This window comes from Branchiostoma floridae, chromosome 4 (assembly GCF_000003815.2).
Source record: "Branchiostoma floridae strain S238N-H82 chromosome 4, Bfl_VNyyK, whole genome shotgun sequence".
Lineage (NCBI taxonomy): Eukaryota > Metazoa > Chordata > Leptocardii > Amphioxiformes > Branchiostomatidae > Branchiostoma > Branchiostoma floridae.
In genome coordinates, this window is record NC_049982.1 from 33,420,076 (window position 1) to 33,434,388 (window position 14,313).

At 39.7% G+C, this 14,313-nt stretch overlaps 1 protein-coding gene across 2 annotated transcripts in view; it reads left to right on the forward strand.

Moving 5' to 3' along the window:
• The first annotated feature begins 3,507 nt into the window (after positions 1-3,507).
• The window catches only part of LOC118414209 (probable JmjC domain-containing histone demethylation protein 2C), a 78,478-nt gene continuing 67,672 nt past the window's right edge, over positions 3,508-14,313 (forward strand). For both annotated transcript variants that reach the window (XM_035818089.1, XM_035818090.1), the window contains exon 1: positions 3,508-3,800. In XM_035818089.1, coding sequence (XP_035673982.1) covers positions 3,642-3,800 — 159 coding nt within the window. In that variant the 5' untranslated portion in view covers positions 3,508-3,641. The remainder of the gene's footprint in view (positions 3,801-14,313) is intronic.

Here is a 14,313-nt window from a genome sequence, read left to right on the forward strand (position 1 = left end):
GGAATTTTGCATTGAGAACCTCTGGATGGATAATACAATGATATTTGGTATGTAGGTAGGTGTTGGGAAGACGAAGGTCAAGGTCAAGTTTGGGCTCCCTGGTATGTGACCTTGGTACTGCAGCAGAAATTCATTTTTGTATCTTTTGAACTGGATGTGCTATGGTCTTGATTTTGGGATGGTAGATAGCTTACGAGTTGCGACATAAGGAATATGTGGTGTATATTTGGGCCCCCTAGTAGGTTGCTCTGGAACTGCAGAGGAGTTTTTGTCAGAATCTTCTAAGGAGGATAACTGAAGAAGGGAATGACAAATTTACATGATATTTGGTATGTAGGTACAAAATGTAGCTTAGACAGAGATGCACTCAGAGATCATCAAGTGCAAATTATGCAAATTGACACTTAATTTGCATATTTAATGAGGAAAATCTATATTTGCAGTGTTTTCTGTATAGGACTCAAGCACCTGTAATATGTGTACCTTGTGGCATGTAGCTTGTGGGCAGGTGGAACATCATCAGATACTTACTGTGCAAATAAGTCCCTAATTTGCATAATCAATGTAAAAAATTTAAGTGCCACAATTCATCTATGTGGAAAATCAACATAGTGTCCAGGGTAGGTTATTTACAGGGTCACAGAACTAAGCATAGATTATGCAAATGTGGAATTCATTTACATAATCAGAATATTTCATGGTGATATGAGGTCTACGAACTCTTGTTTATTGTTGGTGGGAAAAACATTTACAATTAGGGGTGGTACCAGGTGTACTGGTACAAAACTGTGTTTTTTGGTTATTGGAGTTAATTGAAGATGGACATCACTTTTTGATTGTACGCCCCAAACCTTCTGTTATACTGTGCACAAGGCTCATTCATCTTTAATACATACCGGGATTTACCTCAATGGTCTTAGATTGTAAATTGAATACATTATGACATGTGACAATCCTGGCATGGTTTACATAGGAAAATATATTAAAGAATGTCTAGACGCCAGAAATAATATCATAATCATAGAAATCCCTCCAAATGCATATGATTGTAAAAGATCATTTTCAGCACCCTGTACAATTGTTGTACAATAGATACTATTATGATCAGGAATTCACACGTTTTGGGGCTTACCAGTCAAAGAAAATAATGATGAAAGTATGGTAGAGCCAATAGTCATTTCTAGCAAGTTTTACAGTCAATTGTACAGAGGAAGTTTAATAGCCGTGTAGGATTTTAAAATGCCAGTAGGAGTTGAATGACTCCCCAAAACAGATTTCAAATCTTTATAGCGAAATGGACCGTTGTTTTGAGTGTCGTCCAAGTTTTCACAGAAAATCAGGTCCAGGCTCAGGTCAGGACCTGGACCTGATCCTCTGGACCTGAACGGGACCTGGACTGGAGCTGAGTTCTGTACCAGTACCATTATAAAGCCCTAAGTAATGTTACAAATTACAATAGATACATTTTGATAGCATCAGCATGTTTTTAATTATATTTCAGCCATACCATATATGGTATGGTGAAATATATTGTATTCGTAATGTTTCTTTCTTTCTTTCTTTCTTTCTCCTGTCAAATCTTCAAAGCGATTCATCTCCGTCGTTCCGTGACCGAATGACCTGAAATTTGGCACAAGGGTAGAGTGGGTCAATACCGAGGTGCTGTTTTCTCATTTTTTTCATATCTGCCTCTAAAATGATTTTATTGAAGTTTAAAGGTCATGTTTTGACCAAAACGGTATATTGTGGCCCCCTGTTCCCTTGAATTACAATGGAATGACCTTAAATTTGGTGTAGATAGGCATTAGATAGTTGGTAAAATGATCCAAGTAAAATTTTGGGCATAAACTACTTTAAAATGCTTAATTTCAGCGCTTTTCTGAGGAGAAATTGGTTTTCTTTCGGCTTCCTGCCGTGAACTCCAGTGACCCCAGAGCCCACACGTGCCAGGTGCCAGCGGTCTGGGGAGAGCGAGAGATAATTACTTTATGGACGCCAGCCAATCAGCGACGAGAAAGGCGAATGCTAGTTAATATTCATAAGCGGGGCCTTGCAATCCCGTATATACACAAACAGATGCATATTACAGCCTTACAGTGGCCATATGGTCCCCTTTGCCGGGTTTGAAATTGTAGTTTGCGAGGATTTGGAGTTCAGACAGTGTCATTTGAGCGGTAGCGGACGGTACGCGTGCATTGAACGTTAGTGTCGATGAATTTACCAACATTCCGCATGGCACTATCAATCATTTTCGGCAGATTTGGACAGGGAAAATTGGACGGCTTGCGTTAAGTTTTGATACGTAAGTTTGACAGTGGCGAGAATGCTTGTATTTTTCCCCGAACAAATGTAGGTACTCCTAGTGTGGTGGTGGTCCTTTTTGGACGTAACCTTGGTCCTTCCAATTGGTAGGTACCTTTAAACTGCCGAAGTTTGAGCCCATTAAAACACTCTCAGTACCAGAGTATCACCACTGACCTCTTAAAAGAAACCCCGAACAAAGTAGAAACACCTATCCTCCAGGTCTCGCACGCTACGAGCAGGAAATTATAACACTCAGACAAGATTACGTCCGATGGCTGATTGCATACAAAGTAAAACAATTTAACAGTGGTATGCAGGGGCATATACTTAACAAAGAATTCGAAGGAAAATGAAATATATAGATAAAGCCAAATCAAGTTAACTTGTTCGTCCTGGGATTTTTCAGAAAAGAAATGAAGCGACAGGGTGGTAAAATTCTTGTAAAATTTCGAGACGTCTCCGTTTATGTAATGGCTCATACAAAACAAGAAGAAGATTGAAGTTTTTAGCTTGAAAAAAACAACAACACTCCTACTACACAGTACCTGCACCTGACAATTATTAAAACGTATGCCCTACTTGCTTAAAAAAAGTTCACTGCAATAATAAATGCACCCACATCACAAGGAGATTATGACGGTACTTAGACCTAGTTATCGAAGTGGAAATTGTTGAATGGCGTCATGTAATTTCATGACGAAAATCTTCTGAATGGAAGATGCGTTTTTTTTTCACTCTCGGAAAAATAGGAGCTGCCGCAATTCTAAAAACCAATCAGTTATGCATAGGCGCTCCTGTGGAAGATTATATTCTTCCATACGGGCCCGGGGCATATTGGGCAAGCTCTGTTTTGACATGGAATCAATTCACAATATTAGTTCTCTTTTGGGGATAACTTACATTAAATATTGCATTTTTGCGCAGGGGTGACTTGGAACAGTCCAATGTTGCGTGGGAATGGGTATGGCTGAAATATGCTGTATTTGCACCCAAGCAAATGTCGGCCTTTCTAGTATGATACTGCGTTTGTGTAAAGCACCTTTCAACCTTGCTGGCATGATTATAATATTTCAATTCTAACGGATATTGCACCCCTCTCTCAGAGCCTAGCAGTAGCATAGAACACAGCGATCAATACATGTACGTACTACTTTCTCCAAATATTTTAGTACACGCGGAAGGAGACAGGTCACACGGAGACGGCTTGGGTGGTGCGTAGATTAGATCAGTACGCGCCGAAGTGTGTCTGCTTAGTGGACAGTCGTACTGGCAAGTACACGTTTTTCCTCACATTTTCTTCCTTCCCGGAGTAATATGCGACCGATTCCCTAGCAAGGATGATGGAGGAGCGTAAGGAGCTCGTAGGGAAGCGGTTCCTGTGCGTATCCGGGGGCGGGAAGCTGAAATTCTCTAGGATTTCTGAGTGGGAATGGAAATCGGGGGTCATACGTGCTGTCTCGCACAAGCCGGAGGACCAGAAGCACCCCGACTTCTCGGTAAGTTAATCCAAATTTTCCCACTATTCCACCCTATTTGTGGGTCAATCAACTTTCCACTTACCTAAGGACATATGATTTGTCACATGTGTGTTGATATGATGCTTTAGCGGCTCCGTAAACGAGCCCAAATCGTCAGGAGTTGGGAGTCGACCCCCTCGGCCCATTTGTAGGTGTGGGTAGAGAGGAGATCGCAGGCGGCCCTGTTCCCCAATCCAGGCCGACATTCCTGGGAGTTACTCTGCTACAGAGCGATTTGTTGGGCCTTTAAGTTTCAACACACTATCCAATACTGCAGAATCGTATATGATGTGTGTATCTTTCAGTACGATTTAGCTACGGCATCCCGAAGCAAGGGGAATGGTATGGGATGGGCCGCAGAGGGGGTACCCGCTATTTCAGGGGGTTACCTTGTGTTCCACGTAACATTTTATCGTCCATTTTTCGCAAATCGGACATTTTCCCCTCGAAATCTCTAGTTACACACCCTAGCCATGTGTACGTTCTGAAAACTAATGGAAAAAGTGCTGTATCCGTCTGCAGGAATTACAAAAACACACCATTTTAGTGGTTTCTTGAAAACAAACAGGGCTCTACCAGTAATTATATGGGAGGGTCGTCCTGTGTACCTGAACACATAGATACAGATGGGGTTTAGGGTTCAGCATGTTTGTGTACCATTTTCGCAAGGGGAGGCAACAGGGTAAAAACATGGATCTACAGAAAAATGCACAATTCTGCCACATAAACATACTAAGACAAGCTGAAGCCAACATCTGCTTGGAGATTACAGCCCACAGCAAAGGGTTGGCTCAGGACTTGTGTGCTTACAAGGACCAGCCTCAAAATTCACAAAAAACATTGTGTGTATTTAGCTGGTGTTTACTCACCAGATTTTTGAGTCACACACGATAGGAAGGCTTTTGTGTCTCCTTGCCGGCTGCTACAGTTTTGGTGACTGGTTCAGGCTAATCCAGTGTGTCAGATGTGACCTCACCCACTGAATATTTCTGGGGGAAATTGGAGAGGGGACACAGTTGATTTAGCCTGATTGCATGGCAGCCCAGGTCAGAGAATGTCAACCTTGAGAAACAGTATAGGCTTCCTTATACCTTCTCCTTCTTGTGCAGGCGTGTCAACACACATTTATTACATAAACCCACATTTCTAGTAGATAATTTGTTGTGCATTGGGGTTTGATGCAAATTTGAAAGTGCATACACTGATGTAGATTATTCATGTTTTGGAGGATGTTTACTTTGGAATTGTATCCCATTTCTCATTGATGGATATTTACTAATCCTATTTTCAAAAAGAGTGTTTTATTACTAGTAACTTATAGTAGGTGGGGCATTCAAGATTCTTTGTTTATTTATGTGTGCTAATACCATCAAAGTCCACTCTATATTCTTTTAAGATGATACGATTATAAACAAGCTTGATGATTTTTATATACAATGTAGCTATAAATAAAATGTTTGAACTTTATTATAGTGTTATCAGTTGCTCACAAAATTCTTTCATACTAAAGTATTACTTGTAATGAATTTGAGTACATGTGTTCCCAGTTTGATAAGCATCCACCATGGCATTGGGAAGTATTTTTCTACATGTGAATTTGCAGGGCTCGAAATTCATTTTTGGGATTAGGTGCACTGGTGCACCCAGCTTAAAAAATTGGGTGCACCAATAATTTTTTGGGTGCACCACTTAAATTTAACTAGAAGTAGAATGTCAGAAAAACCTAGTAACAAAACATAGTCACATGCCATCAAATTCTTAAACAAGTACCATGACAGACATTTTTATTTCTTTCTAACCCTTAGATGTCAAGAATATGATGTATACTAGTACACTTTGATATATTTCCATACATAAACCCAAGAAAATATTTGGGTGTACCCTGTGCACCCACAGAAAATAATTGGGTGCACAGCTCCAATTTTGGGTGCACCTGGGTGCACATGCACCCATTATTTCGAGCCCTGATTTGTAATACTGTAATGTAAAACAACAAATACTGGCGCTGTGTTGCTCCAGACGGTGTGGTTATGTCTCCTAGATACCTGTTCATCATTGATCAGGATGAGCAAATTTTCTCTTGCTCAGTTCACTTTTATTGGGATATAATCATACATGGAAATTCTGGATCAAACCATATAATTCAACACACAGGCAATTTTTGAACAAAATGGCAAAAACACATGTTGTCTTCCAGATGTTTTTCTTGTGTTTCCAGTCTTCAAGCTGTGGTGATTCATCTCTGTTCCAGCACCATTACTGGGTAGTAAATGGGAGAGCTGTATAGTGTTGTCCTGATTTTTTAGACTGGGGAAGGCGGAAGGAATTTCAGTCTGAAGCGTGAAACAGCTGCAGAAGACTGCTTGCATGGTTGAAAGAAAGTAGCAGCCTTTGTCTTTGGTATAAAGACTTGCCATGTCCAGAATTATGTCCTTCTCTCTATATAGCACTTAGAAGGGAGCTGACAATGTTGTATTCACGTGTTGTCCTCAGACCTATCTTATGTTATCTTATGTTTGCAGGAGAAGATGCCCTATGTAGTGCTTCTGAATCATGGTATATAACATTACAGGATGGGCCAAGAGAAGATACCCTATGTTAGTATGTAGTACTTCTGTGTGGTATATGAAAGGGTGGTGTTTGTTGCACAATGTTGGTAATATATATATATATTCGGTAGGTAGTTTCTGCCTCTGTCTTTACATATAAATGCTTGGACTATTGTATGTACAGAGTAGCTGCTTCCCAGCGGGGCATCCCAGACAATTCAAGAGGTGTTGCACGACCAGGTCTGATGTGGTGGCATGGCTATTTTGATCCTCTTTAGACAGCCTAAACGTCTTGGATGATAGCAGTCACACAACGATATAACTGTTGTCTGTCTAAAGTGGGCCTATGCCATGGCATATGTCATTGTCCTACGAGCTATGAAATTTTCTTCATGTGAACTGGCTGAGTGCTATCTATTGTCCAGTATCATGATGTGTTGGAGGCCTTGTTGCAGTGAAGACCACTAAGCACAAATTGAACACATGCCCAGTCTTTCAACATTGAATACATATTTACCAAGACGTGGTATGAATCCAGAGGGCAGCTAGTATCTGATACAGTAACTGTAAGGTCCCGTTCATGATGCAAAAACCTTGAAATCCGACAGCAAATGACAGGAAACGGTTTGCATTTTGCGTTCACGATGCAAACTTGCAAACCCTTTCAGTTCCTTGAAAAGGCACCATGGTATTGCATGGTAATGCGACCTCTGACCCTGAGGTTGTTGTGATTTTGCCCAAACTTGTACTTCTGTGTCAGATTATTGTTCATTGATCGAAGTTGAACCAATGAATGTCTTGCTGAATTCAAAGCCGGGTTCTGTCATGACATTGGAAATGCCTCTGAAAACGTTGTGGTCCCGATATATGGCATGCTATGATATTTCCACTGGATGTCCTGACACATTCCCTAGCGATATATGAGGACTGCTGGCTCCTCAGTCTACCAGGAGGCGGTCCGATAATAAAAACAAATTTTAAGATTGAAAACGCGGCTGAAACACCTGAATGACAGATTAAAAATTGTACTTTTTCCCAGTGACGCCACCAACTATGAACACACATGCCCCGATGTAAAACGGTAATCGCCGCTTTTGCGTTCATGATGAAAATTCGCAATTCCAGATAACCTAGAACCTGTTTCAGAACCACCTCCCGAGGAGGTTCTAAAAAAAAGTTCAGATCCGTTTCGGAGCGTTCATGATGGCAAAACTTATCCGTTTCAGCTTGCCTAACCGATAGAACTGTTTCATTTTTTGCATCATGAACGGGGCCTAAGATCAGTTTGAGTTTGAGTTTGAGTTTATCAGTGACAGTTGATATGCCATTACTGCCAGAAGCGACTGTTCTGTCTGTTTTTAACACCTTTGCCAGTCTGCTTTCATTGCATTACATTACTTTACAATATGTGACTAGGCCTAGGAAAAAAAATGTTGTGTTTCCTGTTTCCCTACCTACCCTAAAAAAACCTGCCGACCCTAGACTTTTTTTTGGGGTGGGCAGTGGAGTCACATAGCTTCCAGTTAGAATTTTTATTTAGCCTGCTTCCTATTGAAGTAAAACACTGCTTGTCCCATCTAATGAAGGATAAATGTATCTATCATGCACAAAATTAAAGTTTGACATTGAAAGTGTCATCATACATTTCAGTTTACTTTGTTCAACTGTACTGTAAATATGTATCACTAGAATTTTGGCCAGCCTAAAAAAAAATACAAGAAAAAAAAAAGATAATCCCTACCTACCGACCCTAATTTTTTCAGGACTGAAACAGGAAACACAACATTTTTTTTTCCTAGGCCCTAGCACTATCATGAGTCGAACTATCACCAGTACTCGAAGCTTTTTGAGACAAAGAACAAGGCCAGAAAATAGCTTGATATGTGCCTTCCATCCAGGCTAATTTGGTGACCTTGTCTGAGGCCAATCAAGGAATACATCTAGGAGTTGGTATTATTTGTAAGGTTGCTTTCAAGGACAAGTAATGCCTGTATAAAGATGGCTCTGTAAATAATGTACATCTCTTGTCTGGGTACAATCTTATCTAGTTGCCTGCCATTTGAAAGGATGTAGGCTGGTAAGAAACAGGACCTTGCTTGTGTTACTGGATATCCTGCAACTTCACTCAGAATTGAATACGTTTATTGCAAATTGAGGCACTTGTACAAATGTCTTAGTTTTCATTAGTTTGCAGACAAGGTGGTAGGAAAAGGGTTAATTTAGTGTTTTAGAGAATATCCTATGTTTGCAGTAAGGAGAAAATGGAATGTTCGCAGTGGTTTTGAGTTCACAATGGCGCTTAAGTCACATGGAATCAATATTGTACAATATATAGTATGTACATGAAGTGCTTTAAAAGAATGGGTTGGGTAGGCAGGCAGAATACAAAACAAAAATGTTTAAGCTAGTTTCGAGTTCCCAGCATGGTAGTAACCACAAAACCCCTGAACATCAAATCATCCCGAATATTTCCGCATTGACACAATAACTGTACTACTGGATCGTATTATTTTGTTCTCATGTAAAGTGTTTCGTGGCAAACCTTTTTGGTTTTAACAATGGCGTTTTTGATGCTATTGACTTCAGTCAGTATTGTGTTTGACAACCATGCTTTCTCTACGTATGAAAAACAGTCGTTTTCAATTTCAACCTGTCGTGTCTATTGCTGTACTAGACTGAAACAATATATTGTTGTGCAATTGACAGCTGTTCTCTCAAAAGTGACCTGAGAGAAGGCCACGTAGTGACCTTGCTAAGCCTTGTTTGCTTTTGCTAACACACCAACTGTTTTTCAAATGGGGGTTATCAAATACAGGATCTGTTTTAAAGGGGAACTGTGAAGAACAAATGAGTTAAAATGATGGTGTACAACCTTTTTGTTTCTTACGGGACTATTCTGCTCATGCGGAACTGCCAATAATACCGACCTGGAGTAGTCTTAAGTAATGAGGACTAAATCCTTGAGTTGCTTGTTCATGTAAGGCAAAGTAATGATTAATTTTTGGCTGGGTGAAGAGTACATTGTTCTGGCTGGGCCTAATCCCTAGATAAACAATGCTGTCAGCAGAAAATGGAACACCTGAATTCCTGGGGAGGGCACATGCCTTCATCAACTTGTGGAGCTGAAAACCCTGCAGGCCAAGTGACTGTCCCTTTCATGCTTGATGGATGGTTGGAGTAACAAAAGGGGCCTCCCAAGACAGTGGGGCCCTGGCCCAGAGCGGAAGGGGTTATACATTTGTGCTTGGAAGGATGAACACTTAAAAAAGATATTGTTTTTTTTATTCCTTTATTCAGATACCCTTTAGCCCGTAGGGCTAGTCTACCAGGGTTCGAACATTTTACTGGTATTACATCACATAAATTGCCTGTCATCACAAATCGGCTAACAGTAACACACATCTACTATCTGAGTTTTTCCTGACAAGATTTCCTAAGCTCTAAAATCAGTAGAAGCCACATATCTAAAAAGCCTGTTTATCAGCTTATTTTATACGTCCTATAACTATAAGACAGTCTGGAATAGTGCTAGTAATGTCCTGGAGGAAGGAGGGGGGGGTGAATATAGGATAATAGGATTGAGCAAATGAACACAGATAAAACACTCAAAATATGGAACTCTTTTCAGACATTTGTACAATGAATCTGAATTGAGATACTGCAGTAGGAAATGTACAGTACTGGTTTTCTTTGTCTTTTTCTATTGTCATGGATGCAATGTTAACTGTTTCAATCAATGTAAGTTAAAGCTGCTAAATAAAGTGATGAGATGTATAACCTGCAAATCCCAAGCAAATACAAACTTGACATATACATATATATAGTGGTATTTTTATGTGATAAATCTAATAAAGATTTTTGATATACATGTAGAAAAATGAAAATGAAATGTATTCTTAATTCACAGCTTTCCCAGGACACTCCGATTCTATTCCGATTCTATTCTGATTTTAAGTGATTAGATGCAAAGATGTGTGATCACTTTGACCGATGATGATGAGATCAAAATAGTTAAGAAAATATGATGCAATGTTGCATAATGATCAGTTTTAGTATATGATACTACCTACATTTTAAATTACACACTATTTTATTCCTGAGAAAGACAAGTAATGAGTGGAAACCAGTGGAATGTGGGAGTCTTAGCAGTCATCGTTCCATCCTTAGGCCACACCATTTCTCTTGGTTCACGGATTGGCCGCTTTGTTTTTTTCCGAAATGATTTGAAAATAAAAACAACATGAGGCGCAAGACAAAAGAGATGCCACTCAAAGCAGGCAGTGCAATACTTTTTTTGGTAGTTGTTTGAAGGTTTGAAGGTTGCCGGCGAAAACAAGGGAGGAAAAAAAGATGTGTATTTGTCCTTTTGTCTAAAAGTAAGATGTCTTATTCCTCGTTATTTGCAGTGCAGGCCATGTATTTTCTTCATCATACATATGATGAAGTACCTGCAAAAATGTTTGCAAGTTCAGAATATTTTAAATCTCGAAGATTACATGCAAATTGCAAGTCTGTTCAGTGTGCTGTTCATTATTTTGTAACTACTGTCTGTGGTTCAAGGTAAAGATTGAAGGCAAACGTAAGTGTCAACGTTCTTTGCATGATCTGTTTTGTTTACTACAGTCTACAGGGCTCGATATACCACCTGTATATGCAGGTTAGTGCAGGTAAAATTGGAGCTGTGCAGGTATTTCTGATGTCTACCTGCACCTAACCTGCACTGGTCCATGTACTGGGTTTGATGTACTGGGTCTATGTACTGGTATACATAAATCTTCTATACTGTAGTTAGTTGGTGTATATGGATTGTTATCAACTGCATTGAATGTTACCACCTATAGATCTTAAGTATATGAGAAAAAATAGCAATTGTTCCTCAACAACTGGAGTATGATCCACACATCCTAAATTCAGAGTGGTGCAGGTAAAATTTGTCTGGTGCACGTAATGTTCAATGTTACCTGCAGCTACCGCAAAAACAAACAAACAATGTGCATCATTGCATAACTGTATGCAGACAACATGCCAATCTACATACGAATGCGGTAACGGGAACATAGAGATACAGATGCGAACACTCATCACATCGGACAACAACAGTACTCCTACGTAATGAACTGACTGCACTCACAGTTTCACTCCAGTTCAGCACATTTCATTGTTGAGTACGGTTCTAGAAGTGGCGCTAGTGTGGTACAGTGGTAGTATTGACTATAGTTGTAAAAGTGACACTATTAGCTGGGCTTGAAATACTGGGTGCGTGCACCTTGGTGCACCTAAAATTGGAGTTGTGGGTGCACCAGTGCATTTGAATACTTTTGTAGGTTTACTTATATAAAGATATCAAAGTACAGTTTACTAGTATACACCATATTCTTGAAATGTCTGTCATAGTACTTTCTTGTTTAAGAATTTGAAGTTGGAATTTTGTTTTATTGAAATTAGATTTTTTCGACATTCTACTCTGGGTTAGAAGTGTTATGTTGTACGCCTCAGAACTTGGGCAATGTCTGCGGAAGTGTGCAAAAATTCAAATAGCTTCGAATTTCCATGTTCATCTTTTTTTATTAGATTATAACTGTTGGGGCCCAGGTAGATCCTCCTGGTGACATGTAATGGACTCTAAAAAAACTCCATGAATTTACCGGGAGGAAAGAAGCTCTAGATACAGATGGAATTTAAAATCTTAACCTTTCTACACTTCTACTAACTCAATGCATTTAGCCCATATTGGGCATGGATATGCAATAAAGATCATTGTCATTATAGCTCTATCATAGTCTATGCATTTTTCAGAAGAAGAATATTCTCAACGAAATGTGGATAGAATTTATTCTACGCTGAGGGCAAATTTCTATTTAGAAGAAGGAAGAGAAAAATGACAGCATGTGTATCCAGAGTATTTGTGGTACCTGCCTTACAAAACCTGTTCAGGTAGATTTGTTGACCTGTGACTTCCAGCCTGTAGTGTCTTTATGTAACCTAATTAGAATATGAATGCCTGGAAGGTCTATTTGGTATCCTATGTATTGTGTTACTGTTAGGCCCCATTCATGATGCAAAACATGAAATGGTTCTATCCATTTGGCAAGCTGAAACGGAAAAATTTGTCATCCTACCAACTGGATTTTTTGGAACCTCATAGCGAGATGGATCTAAAACGGTATCTGGTTGGATTTCAGGTTGTCCCATTTCCAAATTATTACTTTCTTCAAATTAGCTACTTACCCATTATCTTTTCCTCCAGTTACATTTGTACTACATGTATGTCATATTTTTGTATTGAAAGTGACACTAGAAAATGAAATGCTACAATGTTTATTGTTATCATCCTAAGGAATGTTACTTTGGCAGAATATCAAAAAACCTTACTGTGTTAATTTTGAACAGAGGGTATAGGGCCATGGAAATTTTTTTTTACCTGACCCTCTTTGCACCAGCTCTTGTAAATAATGTACAGTCCTTAAATACTAGCTTGGGGGGGGGGGGGTTATATACCTGAATTCACCTGAACTGGAAACGCGGTATTAACAGTATTGATAAGTGGAAGTACAGAGGTCAGCGTGAAAATTGCAAACATAAAAGTATCCACTAACAACTTTTTGTTGTGTTTTATATGCTCTACCATTAGTCTGTGAAATGCAAACTCTGCTGTCTATGGCTGATTGGCAATGTAGGATGGGCCAATAAGGATGCAGGCTACTCCACCATAGCCAAACTATGAATACAACTCTCTAGGAGAAGATATGGCAAGTGAATCAACTATGCATATTACTCTCTAGGAGAAGATATTTTAAGTGAATCTAAAACTTAAAATCCACCATTAAGATTGTTGGGAATACAGGAGGACAGGTTCCTTTGTAGTTCCACTGAAAGGCTTGCAAGGCCAGGTCAACAGTGTGCCTTGACCCCAGAGGCCTGTCTAGCCAAGAGAAATATAACCACAGGTGCTGGCAGACATGTGGCTGGCAGACTACCTCCCAACAATCAGGCCTGGGCACATTTTCAGGGGAGGTCCATTTGAGTAGGAAACAGTATACACCAAGAGGTCCAGAGGGCTGAGGCACAAAGGGGTATTCTTGCGGTAGGTAGGGCAGCCTTTGAAGTTTTGACAGACAAATTGTGTTTGCCTTGTGTTGTGAGGTTTTCTCCACCTCCACCAACCCAAACAGCACATGCTTTTTAATCAGTCTCTACTACTTCACTGTATCTGCAAGTTGTTATCATTAGTCCTGATCTAAAAGCTGGAATGAACTTTCATTCATAGTGGTGTCAATCATCACATGTGAACCGTGGGTTGAAGAATAAGTAGCATAAAACATTCTATACCAGAATACCTGTCTCATGCCAATAGTGCCTTATCATTTCAATTGCTTGTGTCAGTCACAGTTCTTAAGTGAACTGTAGGTACGTGAATGACCTTGTCTCTAACTGCTGTTTCTTGCCATGTGTTGCCTTCGTTATGCTTTCCAGGCCATCTTGCTCTCATGACTGTTTTCAATTAATCACATTCACAAGCTGACTGGGCAACAAAACAGAGTCTTGTTAGTTAGTCTCCCCTGAGGCTGAGGCAGGGCTGTGCAGTCAGTTCTATTGACCTTGACAGCAGTTCTTTCCCACTAAGCCCAATGAAGTAAATATCTAGTTAAAATGCAGTATGTAGAAATGTACATTTCGGGTAATTGTAGATCTAGTGTAGACATACTACCGATAGTATATGAGGAAGTCATTGGAAGAAACATTTCTTTGCCTTAGCTTCTTACAAGTTTGAGTACAAGTGGAAAGAGAATTTTTTATGGACCTGATACTAATAGGATAGGTTGTTAGAAACAGATAATCAGTTTCTTAAGGTTATAGTAGCCAAACTCTTTTTGTGGTAAGCTGTTATGTGTGCTTGATAGATGGGGGAAGGAAAGCTGCATGAGATATCTATGGATAGATGT